A 16,215-nucleotide genomic window follows, 5' to 3' on the forward strand; every position below is an offset into this window, starting at 1 on the left:
GTGTTATCGACAGCGACGGGGAAGGGGCGAAGAGGACGAGCAGCTTGGCGCCAAAGGGAATGAGGAACAGGGGAGGGGAGTGGAGAGCTCGATCGATGCGTGCGTGTGGACTTTCGTGGGATCTCCAAATCTCGAGTGGCATTGCCGCCGTGTTGATTGCGCTCCACATTTCACTGGCGATGGTACAGTAAATCTCTAGTTCTTAGCCGCGGGGGGGCAGGGAAGAATGCTGGGGAATATTTAGGTGGAGAGCTCTGGGACACGATCGATTGATCGCTTGATTGATTGATTGAACGAAGGGAAACGAAGAGGGGAAAGACTCGCAGGTAGCAGGGCAATGGGGAGGAGGAGGCTGCGATTCAAGTTCACCAATGTAATCTCTAGAGTGTTCCTTCTCCGAGCGCATCGCGTCAAGCCCGTGGCGCCATCCTCAGTGGTAGCGCCGGCAGCGAGCAAGAAATCTTCTTCTTCTTTCACCAGCGATTCCAATCGGGAAGAAGAGCCCGAGGAGGAGAGGAGTCTCATCGCTCCAGCTCCAGCGGCTCCAGCTCCCGCGAAGGCAAAGAAGAAGAACAGGAAGCCGGTGTTTGGATACAGCTGCTGCTCGCGAGAGGAAGCCATTGTCCGCGAGAATTGCCAGTACAAGCGCGTCAAGGGATTGAGCAAGAAGCCTGTTGGAGCAGCGAGCTCTCGAGCAGCGCCCATGGTAGTCGCGTCTCGCCAGGAGGAGGAAATGTGGGAGCGAGAGGGCTTGTGGAGCGTGATTGCCGCAGTGGACAGTGGCAAAGTGGTGAAGAAGAAGGTGGTTCTCAAGAAGAGAAAGAAGAGCCAATCCTCTCCAAGGCTGCTGAGAGCTCCCGCGAATTCGGAGATCTCCGCGATGGAGGAACAAGTATTGATCGTCGGCCAGGCCGCGCGGGTTACTAGCGATCCATCTTCGTCGGAGAGGGAGAGGAAAGGATCATCCACGCATACATTCCGGCTGAGTACCTCGTCCGGGGATGCCAGCTTGGGCCCGGAGGCTCTGGCGTGGGACAAGGAGCATTCTTTGTTCGCAAGCGACGACAGCAGCGCGCCCGGCTCGAGCAAGCTCGTCCACCGTGCCACGACTCTGGAGGACGAGCAGCGGCACGAAGCGATCGAGGAGGTGGGATTAAAGAATCACGCGGGCCAGACTCCCAGGCCCAAGAAATCTTCTAGTAGCAGTAGCGCAAGCACTAGCGGCAGCAGCGGCGGCGGCACGAGGGGCCACCACCATCGCCACCACCTCCACCACCACCACCACCACCACCATCACAATTCTTCTTTTCATCTCTCGAGAAATCACGCTAGCGGCAACAAGATGACGGGAGCATTGTCGGAGTTTGATGAGCTAGGCTTGCTTCTAAGTTCGTCGTCAAAGATGCCTCCTCCTCCTCCTCGGTGCGATGGCAAGAGGATATCATCGGCAAGCTCGCTCGAATCCAGCGCAAAGTTTTGGGAGGATGGCCGTGAGGTGGCGAGCAAAGTTCTTCCAGAGTTTCCGAGGCACAAGGTTGGCGCGGAGAGTGCTCCAGCTCTAGACGATCACGCGAGGACGAAGAAGAAGAAGAAGCCCAAGGATCTGGTACGAGGGAAAGTCCGGGAGAGCGTCCCGGTGATGCTCGTCTCCAGCAATCCATACGAGGATTTCCGGCAGTCAATGGTCCAGATGATCTTCGAGAAGCGGCTCAACAAGGCCGCGGACTTGGAGGAGCTGCTCGAGTGCTACCTCTACCTCAATCCGCCGGGGTTTCACGAGGTGATCGTGCAAGTTTTCACGGATTTGTGGCTCCAGGCGTTGAGCACAGAGAATCAGCAGCAGCAGAATATATGATGAGAAGCCCGAGAAGAAAAAGTTGGGAAAAAAGTAGCGTCGGCTCGAGGTGGTCAGTGATACGAACGGAGCAAAGCGCCGCCTTGTCAGGTGAAAAAGAGCTCTTTTCCTACTGTTCTTCGCGGCTAATCGAGCTTTAGAAGTGAAGTACGCTTTGGATGAGAAAAGAAAAACGAGATTTTTCTTAGACCACGTATACTTGGTTCTCGATCTCGTCCGTTTGGAAACTTTGGAAGCGTGGAAGCAAAAGGGATGAGCAAAGAATGGATGGAGAAGAAGCAAGAAAGCTTCGTCACCTTGTTCTTAATTGCGGGTGATGTTCACGAAACGGAACAGTGACGCCGGCGAGAGAGTGGTGTAAATTTCCTCGCTTTCTTCTGGAAATGGAAGAAAATCATCAAGGCGAGAGAAGAGACGCGAGGAGGGCCTGGAGACAAATTGATTGAGGAGCATGGAGCCCCAGGATTGATGGTGTTCGATCAGGATTTGTCTTGCGGCTGGCCGCTGGTGGTGGTGGCATTGATTGATCGCCAACTAGAACACATACAACAAGCCAGCAATTGCAAGGCGCCAAATGGAAAGAACTATGGCAGAGAGGAGGAGGAAGAGGAAATCCAAAGAGGAGAATTAAAAGCCTGAGCTCTGTGTCACTGACTGGATACGTTACTGTCCATCGAATTTCTTCTCCCCAGATGAGAGAACGTCTCGCCCAAAACTCGCTGCCACGCGATAAAACTTTTAGTTGTGAGCGATCTGGCGCTGTCGAACATCTGCTGGAGCTCGCTGGCTATGGCGGCAGGAGAGAGAGAGAGAGAGAGAGAAGAAAGAAAAGATAGAGCTTTTCTTGAGAAGATCTCGAGCTCTTCACCAGTCAACAGGAAAATGTGAAAACACAAGATCGTTAGGATAGGAGACGGCAATAAGTGGCGGCTGCCGTCAGTCAGATTTCGCATCCGTATGACCGTAGGCATACACGTATGTGTAAGGTGGCGGCGCGCGTGTGGATTAAGTTTTGAGGCATTCTTTTAAGGCGAGTGATTACTCTCTCCAAGATCTTGAAGCTTCCACAAGAAAGATACATGCAACGTGCTTGATTCGTGGAAGGACGTTATAAAAATGGTGGTAAAGTGTGATGCTATGGTTCCGAGATCGAGTGATATAGTTTATGGTTTCCAAGATCCAGGGAACCTCGCGAGGGATTATATTGGATTTTTGGACAGTTTGATGTGGAGGCCGTTGGCCGGAAGTGCGAATGGAGCCATTTGGATGTGCTCGTTTGGATCGAGGAGCGCCCACTGGAACTGGGTGAGGAGATGATGCAAGAACACGCGGAGGAGCATCTTGGCGAACTCGTTCCCGGGGCAAATGCGAGGGCCTCCACCAAATGGAACGTACGTGTAGGGGATCAAGCCCGAGCTCCCATCGAATCGCTCCGGATCGAACTTGTCTGGCTCGGGGAAGAACGCGCTCCTCCTGTTGCTCCGGAAGACTCTCCACATGAACTGACCATCAATGATCATGAGAGAAGGTCTTGAGATGATCGAGTGAAGGAACTTACTCGCCAATCTTTTGGAACTGTGAAGCCCTCGATGGTCATTTGCGTGATCGCTATCCGCGTGTTTCCCAGCACTGGAGGGAGCAGACGCATGGCTTCCTGGACAACTTTCCAGGTGTAGTTCATCCTTTGGAGGTCTTCTACACGGAGCGGCTCGCTCGAATCCTTCGCAGCAGCTATGGCAAGATGCTCTGGTCATGAAACTTTGAGAGTTAGATCATAGAGGATGATCGTAAAAACCTTGTTGAAGTCGATCGTAGCACCAAGGATTCTCAGCGATGCATTTCATGGAGACCGCCAGAGTGCTAGCAGTGGTGTCGTGCCCGGCCATGACCATCATTAGGATGTTTTGCTTTACCTCTTCCTCGCTCATGAGCTCTCCATCCTCTCCCCTCGTTGTCAAGAGAACGCTGAGCAAATCTTGCTCAGCCGACGCCCTCCCTTCCTGAAGCTCCACCTTTCTCTTGCTTATGAACTTGTCCAGCTTCCCAAAGATCTTGCGCGTCGCAAGCTTTGCCCGCCGAAACTTGGTCCCTGGAAAGTTGATGGGCAGCTCGACTAAGCCGTGCAAAAACTCCTCAAATGGAACCAAGAGCTCTTTCTCCTCCTCCTCGTTTTGTATGCTCAAAAACAAGTTAAACACCACCGAGAACAAGACCTTCTTAACGAGTAAATATGCTCGAACTTCCGATCCATCCAGCCAAAACTTCTCGATGTGTGCCTGGGCGATGGAGCTGGCCCTCGCAACATACCTTCGCATTGCCTCGGGGCCAAGGAACGCCATGAGTATGTGACGGAAGCTCTTCGCTCTCTGGCCCTCCATGAAGAACAAGATCTTGTCACCCATGATCATCTTCATTGGCGCTGGCCAGGAGCTCTCGACGAGCTTGCCATGGTTGGAGAACAAAAACTTGAATCCAAGAGGAGGGCTTACCACCACCGTGGGGTGGCCAAACAGGTGTGTCTTGAAAACCGGACCATACCTTCTCTCGCGAGACTCGCAGAATTCCGATAGATTGTTTGCTTTCATGCTGTACAAGAGATGGAGAGTTTCTCCCAGGAATGGGAGCCCAAAACTCCCCGGAGGCGTCGGTGGGTCATAGGATTTCTGCGAGAAAGCCCTCCAGATCCATATCCCGGCCAGTACTAAACTCACCACTGCTACTATTGGAAATTCTAGCATTTTTTTCTCTTTCTTCTTGAAATTGAAGGTACTTGTGAAGGATCGAATGCCGCCCTACATGTCCTGACTCTTATCTAGCATATCGAATCTTTATTTGACGAGGCCATTGACGGGGAGAGCGAGTGGGGTCATGGCCTCGTTTGAATCCAGCAGCGTCCAACACGGTGGTGTAGAAAAATGCGGTCTTGCATCTTGCGAGCTCGTATCCGGGACAAACGCGAGGGCCTCCGCTCAATGGAACGTAGGTGTTTGAAAGCAACGGGCGATCTAACCGATCTTCTCCGGCTCCTCAAAAAACTCTTCTTGCTTGTAGCAGCGAAACAGTTAAGCTCCGAAGAATGGAGTGCAGAACTTACTTGCCAGGCCTTGAACCATCCATGGTAAACTCAGTGATCCCCTTCGAAGGTTTCCAGCGGCGGGAGGAGCCATGCGCATATAGCTTCCTGGACGGTCAGTCCATCTTTTGCAAATATCCCTGTGTAGTGAGTGGCTCATTGGGAGATCAAGGAATAGCGATTCCCCAATGGAGAGAAAGAGTTGTAAGTAAGGTCTGCAAACGTAAAAACAAAGCAGTCACCTTCTTTAAGTCGATCTTAGCACCATGGTTTCCATGGATCTCAGTAGCGTGGGCTGACATGACCAACATAAGAATATTTTGTTTGCTGTCCTCCTCGGTCATGGGCTCTCCATCCTCTCCCTTGGTTATCAGGAGAACACTGAGAAAATCCTGTTGAGGCCAGTTTCTCTTCGAACCTTTGCGCGACGAAACATCATCCCTGGCAAGTCGATCGGCAGCTCAAACCAATCCCACTCCTCCGAGATGCTCAAGAACAAGCTAAAGACGAGCGAGAACAAGACGACGTATCCACTTTTCGATGTGATCTTGGATGATCACGCTCGTCCCAACGTACCGCCGTATAAAATTGGTGGGAAAGTATGATGCTATGTTTTCCATCCAGGGAACCGCGAGAGATTATATTGAATTTTTGGAGAGTTTGATGTGGAGGCCGTTGGCCGGAGCTGCGATTGGAGCCATTTGGACGTGCTCCTTTGCATCGACGAGCGACCACTGGAACTGGGTGAGGAGATGATGCAAGAACACGCGGACGAGCATCTTGGCGAACTCGTTCCCGGGGCATATGCGAGGGCCTCCGCCAAATGGAACGTACGTGTATGGGATCAAGCCGGAGCTAGCATCAAATCGCTCCGGATCGAACTTGTCTGGCTCGGGGAAGAACGCGCTCCTCCTGTTGCTCTGGAAGACGCTCCACATGAACTGGCCATCAATCAAAAAAGGATTTTACGTCTTGAGATGACCGAGTGGAGGAACTTACTCGCCAATCTTTTGGAACTGTGAAGCCCTCGATGGTCATTTGCGTGATCGCTATCCGCGTGTTTCCCAGCGCTGGAGGGAGCAGACGCATGGCTTCCTGAACAACTTTCCAGGTGTAGTTCATCTTTTGGAGATCTTCTACTCGGAGTGGCTCGCTCGAATCCTTCGCAGCAGCTATGGCAAGATGCTCTGGTCATGAAACTTTAGGATATCATAGAAGACGTCTAAGAATGATCGTGAAAACCTTGTCTAAGTCGATCGTAACACCAAGGATTCTCAGCGATGCATTTTATGGAGACCGCCAGAGTGCTAGCAGTGGTGTCGTGCCCGGCCAATACCATCATGAGGATGTTTTGCTTTACCTCTTCCGCGCTCATGAGCTCTCCATCTTCTCCCCTCGTTGTCAAGAGAACGCTGAGCAAATCTTGCTCAGCCGACGCCTTCCCTTCCTGGATCTCCACCTTTCTCTTGCTTATATACTTGTCCAGCTTCTCAAAGATCTTGTGCCTCGCAAGCTTTGCCCGCCGAAACTTGGTCCCTGGAAAGTTGATCGGCAACTCGAGCATACCGTGCAAAAACTCCTCAAATAGAACCAAGAGCTCTCTCTCCTCCTCCTCGTTTTGTATGCTCAAGAACAAGTTAAACACCGCCGAGAACATCGCCTTCTTTAGGAGAACGTACGCTCGAACTTCCGATTCATCCAGCCAAAACTTCTTGATGTGTGCCTGAGCGATGGAGCTGGACCTCCCGACATACCTCCGCATTGCCTCGGGACCAAGGAACGCCATGAGTATGTGACGAAAGCTCTTGGCTTTCTGGCCCTCCATGAAGAACAAGCTCTTGTCACCCATGAGCATCTTTACCGGAGCTGGCCAGGAGCTCTCGACGAGCTTGCCATGGTTGGAGAACAAGAACTTGAATCCAAGAGGAGGACTTACCACTACCGTGGGGTGGCCAAACAGATGTGTCTTGAAAACCTGGCCATACTTTCGCTCACGAGACTCGTAGAATCCCGATAGATCGTTTGCTTTCATGCTGTACAAAAGATGGAGAGTTTCTCCCAGGAACGGGAGCCCAAAACTTCCCGGAGGCGTAGTTGGGTCATAGGATTTCTGTGAGAAAGCCCTCCAGATCCATATCCCGGCCAGTACTAAGCTCACCACCGCTATTACTCCTGGAAACTCTAGCATTTTTTTCACTCTTTCTCTAGACCTGGGAGCTTTTAAATCGAAATTACCTGTGAAGACAATGCCGCCCCCCTTGCGTGTCCGATTTCTTCGGTAGCGTTGCTTCTTTATTTGACCTTCGTGCCAAAGACTTGTTCTTTATTTACTCTTATGATATGATCATCCATCGTTCAGAGCCTTCGAAAAGTCAGATTTTTACTGGATTGGATACGAGTTTCATGCCGAGGCCATTGACGGGAAGAGCGAGTGGGGTCATGTGGATGGCCTCGTTTGGATCCAGCAACGTCCACTTAAACCTTGTGACAAGGTAGTGTAGAAAAATGCGGTCTTGCATCTTGGCGAGCTCGTATCCGGGACAAATGCGAGGGCCTCCACCAAATGGAACGTAAGTGTTTGGAAGCAATGGGCGATCGAATCGATCTGGATTAAACGTCTCCGGCTCCTCAAAGAACTCTTTTTTCTTGTGGCTGCGAAACACAGTCCAGTTAAGCTGCGAAGACCAGAGATACAACTTTAGAATGGAGTGCATAGAAACTTTGATCGTAAACTTACTTGCCAGTCCTTTGGAACCGTGAATCCATCCATGGTAAATTCAGTGGTCGCCCTTCGGAGGTTTCCAGCTGCGGGAGGAGCCAAGCGCATGGCTTCCTGGACGATCCTCCAAGTGTAGTCCATCTTTTGCAAATCGCTGTGAGTGAGTGGCTCTTTTGGAGATTTGGCAAGCGCAATGGAGACGTGTTCTACAATCGAGCAAGAGTTAGATCTGGAAATCTTAAGAACGACGCCATTACCTTCTCTAAGTCGATCGTAGCACCATGGATTCTCTCCTATGTATTTCATGGAACTTAACAAGGAGCTTACGGTGGTATCGTGGGCTGACATGACCAACATGAGAATGTTTTGTTTGATCTCTTCCTTGGTCATGGGCTCTCCATCCTCTCCCTTGGTTGTCAAGAGAACACTGAGAAAATCCTGTTGAGGCCATGCGTTGCCAGTTTCTAGCTCGATCTTTCTCTTGCTTATGTACTCGTCCAGCTTCTTAAAGATCTTCGCCCGTCCAACTTTTGCGCGACGAAACATTGTCCCTGGCAAGTCGATCGGCAGCTCAAGCAACCCTTGCAAGAAATCCTGGAAAGGAGCCAGGAGCTCCCTCTCCTCCTCCTCGTCCGAGATGCTCAAGAACAAGCTAAAGACGAGCGAGAACAAGGCCTTCTTCACGAGGGGGTAAGCCTTCACCTCCGATCCAGCCATCCAAAACTTGTCAATGTGTTCTTGGATGATCACGCTCGCCCTCTCTACATACCGCCGTATGGCATCCGGGCCGAGGAACGCCAGGAGAATGTGACGAAAGCTCTTGGCTTTCTGGCCCTCCATGAAGAACAAACACTTGTCGCCCAAGAGCGTCCTCATGGGCTGCGGCCAGGAGCTCTCGACGAGCTTGCCATGGCTGGAGAACAAAAGCTTGAATCCCAGAGGAGGGCTCACGACGATCGTGGGGCGGCCGAAGATGTGTGTCTTGTAAATAGGGCCATACTTCTTCTCCCGAGCCCCGTAAAACTCCCATAGCGTGCTCGTTTTCATGGCGTGCAAAATGTGGAGCGTCTCGCCCACAAGTGGGAGTCCCATGCTTCCGGGAGGCAGCGGTGGATCATAGCGTTCCCGTGAGAAATACCTCCAGATCCACAGAGTTCCCAGCACTGGGATCAAGAACGATGCTACAACAGTGATCCAAGGCATGTTTTGCAAGAACTATGCTTCTTTCTTTGCTACCTTTGATCAAAACTCCATCGCTGCTTGTGCTTTCTTTCTTCTACCTAAAGTCTGATACGATTGCCCTGGCAAAGGTCATGAGCCACGGCCTGTGGTCTATATAGTCAAAGATTTTATATAATCACGTACACCTCATGCCTGCAAAATTTCAAGACGAAACTTTTACTTCTTCCACCTTTTTCCAGCAACTTCATTATCACCTTTGACATTTTTGCATCTTTTGAAGATATCCGTAGTTCATCATTCATATACTATTTGCATGGTCTGGTGACCCACCGACGGATTCAAGTACACGGCAGTTCCCTTGCTTGTCCATGGGCAAGCCTGCCAAAACAAAAACAGGAGATAAATATATAAATAGATTAATAGCCAAGTGTCAATGAGCCTTGACTCAAATTATGCTGTCCTGATGATCATCTCCATGGTAATTAACTTCCGCTGCTTGCCAATATCCTCCGTGTTGCCTAACAGGTTAGCTGCCAATATCCTCTGCATTGTCCTTCTTGTGGTTCTTTCTTTTGCAGTTGTGGTTGGCTCCTTGTCCATTCTGTCATGCCCACTGTTACAGCAGAAGTGCTTGTCCTCGAGTTCCCCACCCGTGGACTCGATCCTCCTCAGGTTTTTCCAATGGGATGTGACCTGATCCGCTATGCCGTCAATGATTGCAATGGTTTGGGATTGCTCAAAGAACACACTCTTCTTTGGGCTAACTTTCTCAGTAATCACGCACATGAAAATTCAGCGCCATTTTTCTCCCTGCAACATTGATTGTCAATGATGCAATCACGAGCGCAATCGCCAGCTTCTTGCCGTGGCAGCACAGCATCTCCTCCTTTTCCCCGTGGCCCGATCAATCTGTTTGACCCCGCACTCCTCTACCACCCTGGCAGCCCTGGATCTATCCCAGCTGCCCTGCCTAGATATTGCTCCGGCCTTCTACCGCCACCTCGCCGCGAGCCACGTCATGGTGGATCCACGTCCATGCCAGGCCACACCATAGTCGGGCAGCAGGGCGGCGGGCGTGCAAGCCGAGAGCACGGCCAAGAGCGTGATTGCATCCAAGGCACAGCTTTCATAGTGGGAGAGAGATCATTATAAGTGCTACCTAGCAATGTCATTGCCATAATTGGAGACATTAGGCAATACATTTAGCAGCCTGGTCAGTGATGTGTTGAACTGACTTAAAGCAATGGTTGCATAGGTGGTGACAATTCAAGAGAGCCAAGTATGTGAGGCAAACAATGAAGTTATGATAGGGAGTCCCACTTGCCCAGGGCATGCTGAACTGATCAGCAGTGAAGTCTATGGCACTGACAAGCATTAGGGTCTTCACAAACCAAACCAGTCAAGCAAGCCCTTGACCTTTTGTCGCTGACTGAGTGTGAAACTGTTGGATGCAAATCTCAAAGCCAAGAAAGTAAGAGACTTGATCATCTGAAATTGCTAACTGAGAGCAACTTTCAAAGCAGCAATGGTATTTGGATCATCATAGTGATGAGTAAATCATCATAATAGAGAGCAACAATAAGCATACTATGTTTAATATACATGTTGTGATGACAAAATCCTTGAGTGTGTAATACAACATCAAATTTCTAATACCAAACACCACAGCTTATATTTGCAAAGCTTTCTATAATTGCCATACAACACCAGCAGGGGCAATGTCATCCTCAAACCCATGCCTGTAGATATCCATCCTCCTTTAAATCCCCATTGAGAAATGCTTTTTGACATCTATATGGTGGATTTGCCACTTCTGAGCAGTGGCAAAGGCAAAGAGAGTGCAAAGGCTAGCCCATTTTCATAACTAGCAAGAAAGTTTCATCATAGTCCAGACCATGGATTTGACAAAAGCCTCACACAATCAACTGAGCTTTATAACGGCCATCTTTGCTATAAGATCCATTTTGGATTTAAGACACAATGTCCTGTTTGAGCTAAATCAACTTGGACGTAAATGCCATTAGCTCGAATAGAAGCAACTTCCTCTGCAATAGCTTCCATCCAAAATTACCTACTGCCTTATCATATGTAAGTGGAATGCTAGCATTGAGAAGATCACAAAAGTCTCAATGTTTTCTCAGACCTTCAGAGAGGGCCAATGGTCACAAGGGTGGTCTAGTATTAGCATGGGATCAAGCATGCCACAACACTGATGAGGTGGCAGAGGCAATAGAAGCACAACAACATCAAACATCAGCTATAGGGACACTTGGACCAGCCATATTTGAAATGGGGAGATCCCCTACAGGAGGGTTAGGTAGTAGGGCATAACTTGGATTATGCAATGGTGGTCCATTCCCCAAGTAGTGGGATCATTGGGACATATTTATGAATGAAGGAAAGATCTTGTGGAGTAGTTGAATAAGTAGGGAAATCATCCTCATTTAACACCATGCCTATACTCATAAGTGTCTTATGAGGATTCAAGATCCCATAAGCTTTCTTCCCAATAGCTTCATCTTGAGAATGAAATTTTTGTTTTTGTTATTGAGCTTTTTCGGAAGTTAATCTAGGATATATGCATAAACAACACACACAAAGACCCTGAAGTGGGAAATATTAAGAATTGAGCCTATCCAAAATTCCTCAAAGGTCTTGCCATTCAATAGTGGTAAGATGATTTTGTATATGCATTGTTGTGGCTTTTTGACAAATGTTCAATCAAAGTGCATATTAACAAATAAAGGATGAGTAACATTTACAAGTGTGTGGTTTTTCCTCTTAATAACACCATTATGTTATCCAGTTATAGAATCACGACCTTTTAGACTCAACACAATCCAACACCACAAACTAAACACAACAAAACAACATTAAAAGAGGTGGAATTGATATGTTAACATAAAAAATTTGTTGCACATTGCATGCAACAACACTTGGTTTACTTAATAGTAGTGTCATTGAATAATCCAATTGATCAATAATTATAAATATGTTTATAATTTATAAATTAAAATTAATCTTATTGTATATTTGGTAGAATAAAAAAAATATACTAGGAAGTGTTTAGGAAAGTTTATAAATTATAAACATGTTTATAAATTATAAATACAAGATTAATCTAAAGGAATAACAACCGTTAGATGGTAGAATATCCTAGAATATTCAAATGTATTCTAGGTATATCCACTACCATCCCAGTCTCCCTACAGATTTTGCTTAAGAAAACCAAAAATCATATAATTCCAACTGAAATCCTTTGAAATACCATTTAATAAGCAAACCTATTCCTGCTAAAATCATCATTGACCTAAGCAAAATATTAATAATCCTTAAATAAGTTTATAAACAATCACTAATCACAAAGGTGTAAGTAACTAACTCCCCAAAGTGTCGTAAGTTAAAGGATCCTCGAAATCATAACTGGAATAATAAAGAGTTCATTAAATGAGATTGAGTTTGAGATCGACTCCAAGACTAAGTTCGAGATTGTAGCGCATGTGATCATAGGATGAGATTAGATATACTGTCACTGTGGATTTTTGGAATCTTAGGGGATAAATAGGGATAAAATAACTATTAAGAGCTCTCTTATCAAGCAATTGCCCCTTTTCCAATTGGCTTAAAGGGAGAGAGATGGGTGCGTTACAGAGATTGATGTTACAAATATGATTTTGGGTATCAAAAATTATTTATTAGCTAGTCCTTTTAGATATTCTTTCTTTATTGCCATGACGGTAGGAGGTTGGTATTGCTAGACCTGTTATTAGTCTTTTCCTAAGCTAGTTGAGAAACTAATCATGATATGTGCACTTAAACCGGAAGGGCATTAAGGAAGGAAATCCTAAGTTGTCATTTAGTTAAACATACTTAACACAATGATGAGAAACTCATAATGTTGACTTACACTTACTAGTGTTGGGAACCCCTGTGATATTGAAATTTGTCCCTTAATATTTGTTAGTGTGAGACACAAAATCCCTAGGCCCCAAAGTGGAGCCGAAAAGGGTGCCACGTGGTAGTGGCCGAAGCGAAAGCCCAAACGGGTGTAACACGTTTGGACTAAAAGCTCTAACTTGGAAGGTCGAGAGCGGGAGTGGAACTCCCAACAAAGTGCTCAAGGAGCGAGCACGAAGCGAGCAATAAGCAAGGCTCCAAAAAGGGACCCAAAAAGGACCAACACATGACACGTGGAGGAGTCTGAGATGGACCCGAGATGGACCCGAAATGGAGTCCGAGGTGGACCAAGACGGAGTCCGAGATGGAGTCCGAGATGGACCGAGACAGAGCCCGAGATGGAGTCCGAGATGGAGTCCAAGAAGGACCCGAGATGGAGTCCGAGGTCGAGACTGAGACCGGGACCGAGACCGAGACCGAGACCGAGACCGGGACCGGGACCGGGACCAAGACCGGGACCGAGGCCAAGGCTGAGACCGAGCCCGAGCCCGAGTCCAAGTCCGAGTTCGAGTTCGAGTCCGAGTCCAAGTTCGAGTCTGAGAGGGTGAAAGCCCAAAGCATTCGTCTCCCAGACCCTGGGGGGTTTGGTGAGCTCCAAAAGTATAGTAGGGGGAGGACTGCAATGGAGCCAGTTTGGCCAGGAAAGGCCAGTTTGGCCCAGGAAGGCCAGACCCAGTGTTGGGTGATGAACTGACCATTGGGAAGTCCAAGACTAGAGTGAATACGGACTGACAAGTGGGGTAGCTTGGTGAAGTGTTCAAGAGCCGGCTCTAGTTCCCCCGGGAGATCGACTGGCCAATGCTCCCAGTCCAAGTGTGGGTGGCATTACCTACTTGGATACCAAGCGTGGCTCAACAGAACCTCGCTCTAAGCCCATGGCTAGAGCACCTAAAGGCGAAAGGTGGGGAGAGTACCTAGGTGGCTCGCATAAGGCCACGGTGTTCCGAAATGTTGTCCCAAAGGCCCAGACTGTGGAAAGGAAGAGGAGTAGTCCTCTGGGGTAGTGACTAAGGACACAGTCGTGTGGTGAGGAAGTCCTAGAGGACCGTGGGATTTAGGGGTCGGGCCTATGGGCCTCGATCCAGTGGCAGTGTTGGCAAACACGGCCAGGGGCAGAAAGGGACTTGGTAGGAACTGACAAAGGGACTTTGGGGAAGGCAATTCCCCAGGTCTGTGGGCATCCTAAGGATGCTAAGGAGTGGATCTAGGATGACCACTCGTGGACAGATGGCCCAATCTTGGAGAGACGGGATTGTGATGCGAGTGGTATTGGACCACTAGTGCAGCAAGGGTGAATGGGCATGGCCTTAGCGTAACGGGTCGAGATGTCAGTGGTACCTTTGGGTGTCGGTCTTGGGACCGGACACGTGGAGCACTTGGACTAAGTGCAAGCGATGAGTGGCATGGATGCCATTCTTGGGCTAGCAAGCCCTAAGTCCTGAATTGGACTTAAGGAGGTTGTGAATGAGACTCCTCCAAGCGGTCGAAGGTGTGGTTAAGTGACTAAAGTAGAATGGAAAAATTAGTCGCTTACAACTTGGTATCGGAGCGGTTCCTTAGTCCGACTTTTATTGGTGCTCAAGTATATCACCATTGATGTTGGCATTGGAAGGTCCTAGGAGGGGGCCTATCCTTGAGGAGTAGCATGTCGAGAGGACATGGCTCTCCACTCAAGTTCATGCGTGAACTTGGGCACGATGTGGTAGATAGAAAAGGGCCAATAATGGAACGACTTTGGGATCTTGGGAACAGTATGTGGTTTTCCTCAGAGAGTTGAGGATGTGATCCAGATGAGCATTTGACTTAGCAAATTGGCCAAGTATATCACCACAAGTGTTAGCATCAGAAGGTCCTAGGAGTGGGCCTATCCTTGAGGAGTAGCAAGTCGGGAAGACATGGCTCTCCACTACAGTTCAAGTGTGAACTTGTAGGTGAGGTGGTGGATAGAAAGGGGCCAATAATAGAACAACTTTGGGATCTTGGGAACAGTATAAGGGTTTCCTCAAAGAGTTGAGGATGTGATCCAAATGAGTGTTTGACTCAGCAAACGGGCTAATGTAGTTGTGGTAAACAACTATAGTTGGGATCACGGGAAAGATAAAGACTCCAAAACAATAAAGGAGTCACAAGATTATCCTCACATAGTTGAGGTTGGTGCTCATGAATGTGAGACCAGAAGTAATGACCGTGGGAGGTCAAATACGAAAGAGGACCCAAGTCCTTGAAATGGTAGCCGGGGCTACCTTTAATAAATGTTGAAAAACCCAAGGAATTGGGGGGTGTATTTAGAGATGAGTTGATATTCTCATCACATGGACAAGTAGTCCTAAGGGGCAAAGGTTGCCCCAGAGAACAAAATCAAGTGTCAGAGTAACACTTGTGAAAATAGTCCTTATGAGTGAGGACATGAATGCAAGAAGTGTATTCCAGTGAGCTAGTGCCCGACAAGTAGGACCTTACGGGTCTGTGGATTAACCAAGTCCAAAACTGCTGGATGACTCAAGTAGAGTCAAGGAATGGTCCTAAAGGACTGATGGAAGCATTTGGACTGAAGTGTGTGGTACCCCACAAAGGATGGGAGGGATCATAGGATCCAAGGATGAGAATAGAGGGTATCTCATCGATGGCAGAATGTGCCATACTAAAGTTGTGGGAAAGATAATCCCAGAAGAAAGCAACTTTGGCCCAGATTTGGGTGCAAACTCTATGGTGTGGTGCTAACGGATAGTTAGCATGAGGAACAACTATATTGGTCTTGGCAAAGACTTAGACACAAAGAAGAAGTGTCATAGAGGTAGGCTCGTGGAGCCGATGGTGTGGAGACACCAAATGTGCCAAGGTGTGATACTTTGAGGCTATATTGGTGGGTTCATGAGAACCCCTTGCCAAAGGAATCCCAATGGAAATGGGAATGGCATAGCCTAAGCTGCAGAGCATGCAGTTGGAGTGTGGTGACCCAGATAATGATGGAGGTGTGGAAGCGCCAGCAATGAGTTGTAAGACTTGACAACTATGAGGCAACTAAGCAAGAGGTGCAAAATAATTGGTTAAACCGGTAGAAGGTAGCTACCCAAGCCTTCTTAATGGCATAAGGAAGTTGGATATACCCTTACGGGGGATAAGTTGCTTATGTTGCGATATAGTAAGTCAATGTCATGAAAGGAAATACTCATTGTCAAGGAAGTCGTTATCGGGACACCTGAACACTCTAGAACACCAGGAGGTGGTGTTTGATGTCGCGAGGGCAATAGATAAGGCCCAAGGACTAAGTCCCTAGCGAATGATGGATAGAAGGTGCTATCCCAAATGTCCAAGGTGGCGGAGACAGGAGAAGACTGTCTACTCGAATTGGACAAAGCCAAAAATGGAATTTTGGCAAGGCTAGCGATGGGCATGTAAAGGCCCATAAGCAACAACATAATCTCGGTG

General features: G+C 48.3%; 4 protein-coding genes across 4 annotated transcripts; 1 reads left to right on the plus strand and 3 right to left on the minus strand.

Moving 5' to 3' along the window:
- Nucleotides 1-45: 45 nt before the first annotated feature.
- Nucleotides 46-2,047, plus strand: LOC112344594. The gene has a single exon (XM_024669649.1). The coding sequence runs from the start codon at nt 338-340 to the stop codon at nt 1,853-1,855; it is 1,518 nt and encodes a 505-aa protein (XP_024525417.1). The 5' UTR covers nt 46-337; the 3' UTR covers nt 1,856-2,047.
- Nucleotides 2,048-2,931: 884 nt separating this feature from the next.
- LOC9632785 (cytochrome P450 716B1) lies at nt 2,932-4,596 on the minus strand. Its single transcript, XM_024675973.1, has 3 exons — nt 3,651-4,596; nt 3,414-3,601; nt 2,932-3,357 (listed from the first exon to the last, which is right to left on the minus strand). Exons 1-3 carry the CDS (start codon nt 4,591-4,593, stop codon nt 3,055-3,057), a joined length of 1,434 nt encoding a protein of 477 aa, XP_024531741.1. The 5' UTR covers nt 4,594-4,596; the 3' UTR covers nt 2,932-3,054.
- A 563-nt stretch (nt 4,597-5,159) lies between these two features.
- Nucleotides 5,160-7,208, minus strand: LOC112346611 (cytochrome P450 716B2-like). The gene is made up of 3 exons (XM_024675962.1): nt 6,171-7,208; nt 5,928-6,115; nt 5,160-5,869 (listed from the first exon to the last, which is right to left on the minus strand). The coding sequence occupies exons 1-3, from the start codon at nt 7,114-7,116 to the stop codon at nt 5,567-5,569; spliced, it is 1,437 nt and encodes a 478-aa protein (XP_024531730.1). The 5' UTR covers nt 7,117-7,208; the 3' UTR covers nt 5,160-5,566.
- Nucleotides 7,209-7,230: 22 nt separating this feature from the next.
- LOC112346613 (cytochrome P450 716B2-like) lies at nt 7,231-8,938 on the minus strand. Its single transcript, XM_024675966.1, has 3 exons — nt 7,905-8,938; nt 7,666-7,853; nt 7,231-7,603 (listed from the first exon to the last, which is right to left on the minus strand). The coding sequence occupies exons 1-3, from the start codon at nt 8,848-8,850 to the stop codon at nt 7,301-7,303; spliced, it is 1,437 nt and encodes a 478-aa protein (XP_024531734.1). The 5' UTR covers nt 8,851-8,938; the 3' UTR covers nt 7,231-7,300.
- Between the last annotated feature and the right edge of the window lie 7,277 nt (nt 8,939-16,215).

This window comes from Selaginella moellendorffii, unplaced genomic scaffold (genome assembly GCF_000143415.4).
Source record: "Selaginella moellendorffii unplaced genomic scaffold, v1.0 SELMOscaffold_0, whole genome shotgun sequence".
Classification (NCBI taxonomy): domain Eukaryota; kingdom Viridiplantae; phylum Streptophyta; class Lycopodiopsida; order Selaginellales; family Selaginellaceae; genus Selaginella; species Selaginella moellendorffii.

What these genes read in the sequence shown, in the direction of transcription:
- LOC112346611 (XM_024675962.1), bottom strand. Translation starts at nt 7,116, where the DNA reads ATGCTAGAGTTTCCAGGAGTAATAGCGGTGGTGAGCTTAGTACTGGCC. An exon ending in TTACGATCGACTTAGACAAG is followed by an intron (nt 6,116 to 6,170) that starts GTTTTCACGATC and finishes TTTCATGACCAG; the next exon opens with AGCATCTTGCCATAGCTGCT. An exon ending in CAGTTCCAAAAGATTGGCGA is followed by an intron (nt 5,870 to 5,927) that starts GTAAGTTCCTCC and finishes ATTGATGGCCAG; the next exon opens with TTCATGTGGAGCGTCTTCCA.
- LOC9632785 (XM_024675973.1), bottom strand. Translation starts at nt 4,593, where the DNA reads ATGCTAGAATTTCCAATAGTAGCAGTGGTGAGTTTAGTACTGGCCGGG. An exon ending in CTACGATCGACTTCAACAAG is followed by an intron (nt 3,602 to 3,650) that starts GTTTTTACGATC and finishes TTTCATGACCAG; the next exon opens with AGCATCTTGCCATAGCTGCT. An exon ending in CAGTTCCAAAAGATTGGCGA is followed by an intron (nt 3,358 to 3,413) that starts GTAAGTTCCTTC and finishes ATTGATGGTCAG; the next exon opens with TTCATGTGGAGAGTCTTCCG.
- LOC112346613 (XM_024675966.1), bottom strand. Translation starts at nt 8,850, where the DNA reads ATGCCTTGGATCACTGTTGTAGCATCGTTCTTGATCCCAGTGCTGGGA. An exon ending in CTACGATCGACTTAGAGAAG is followed by an intron (nt 7,854 to 7,904) that starts GTAATGGCGTCG and finishes GCTCGATTGTAG; the next exon opens with AACACGTCTCCATTGCGCTT. An exon ending in CGGTTCCAAAGGACTGGCAA is followed by an intron (nt 7,604 to 7,665) that starts GTAAGTTTACGA and finishes TGGTCTTCGCAG; the next exon opens with CTTAACTGGACTGTGTTTCG.
- LOC112344594 (XM_024669649.1), top strand. Translation starts at nt 338, where the DNA reads ATGGGGAGGAGGAGGCTGCGATTCAAGTTCACCAATGTAATCTCTAGA.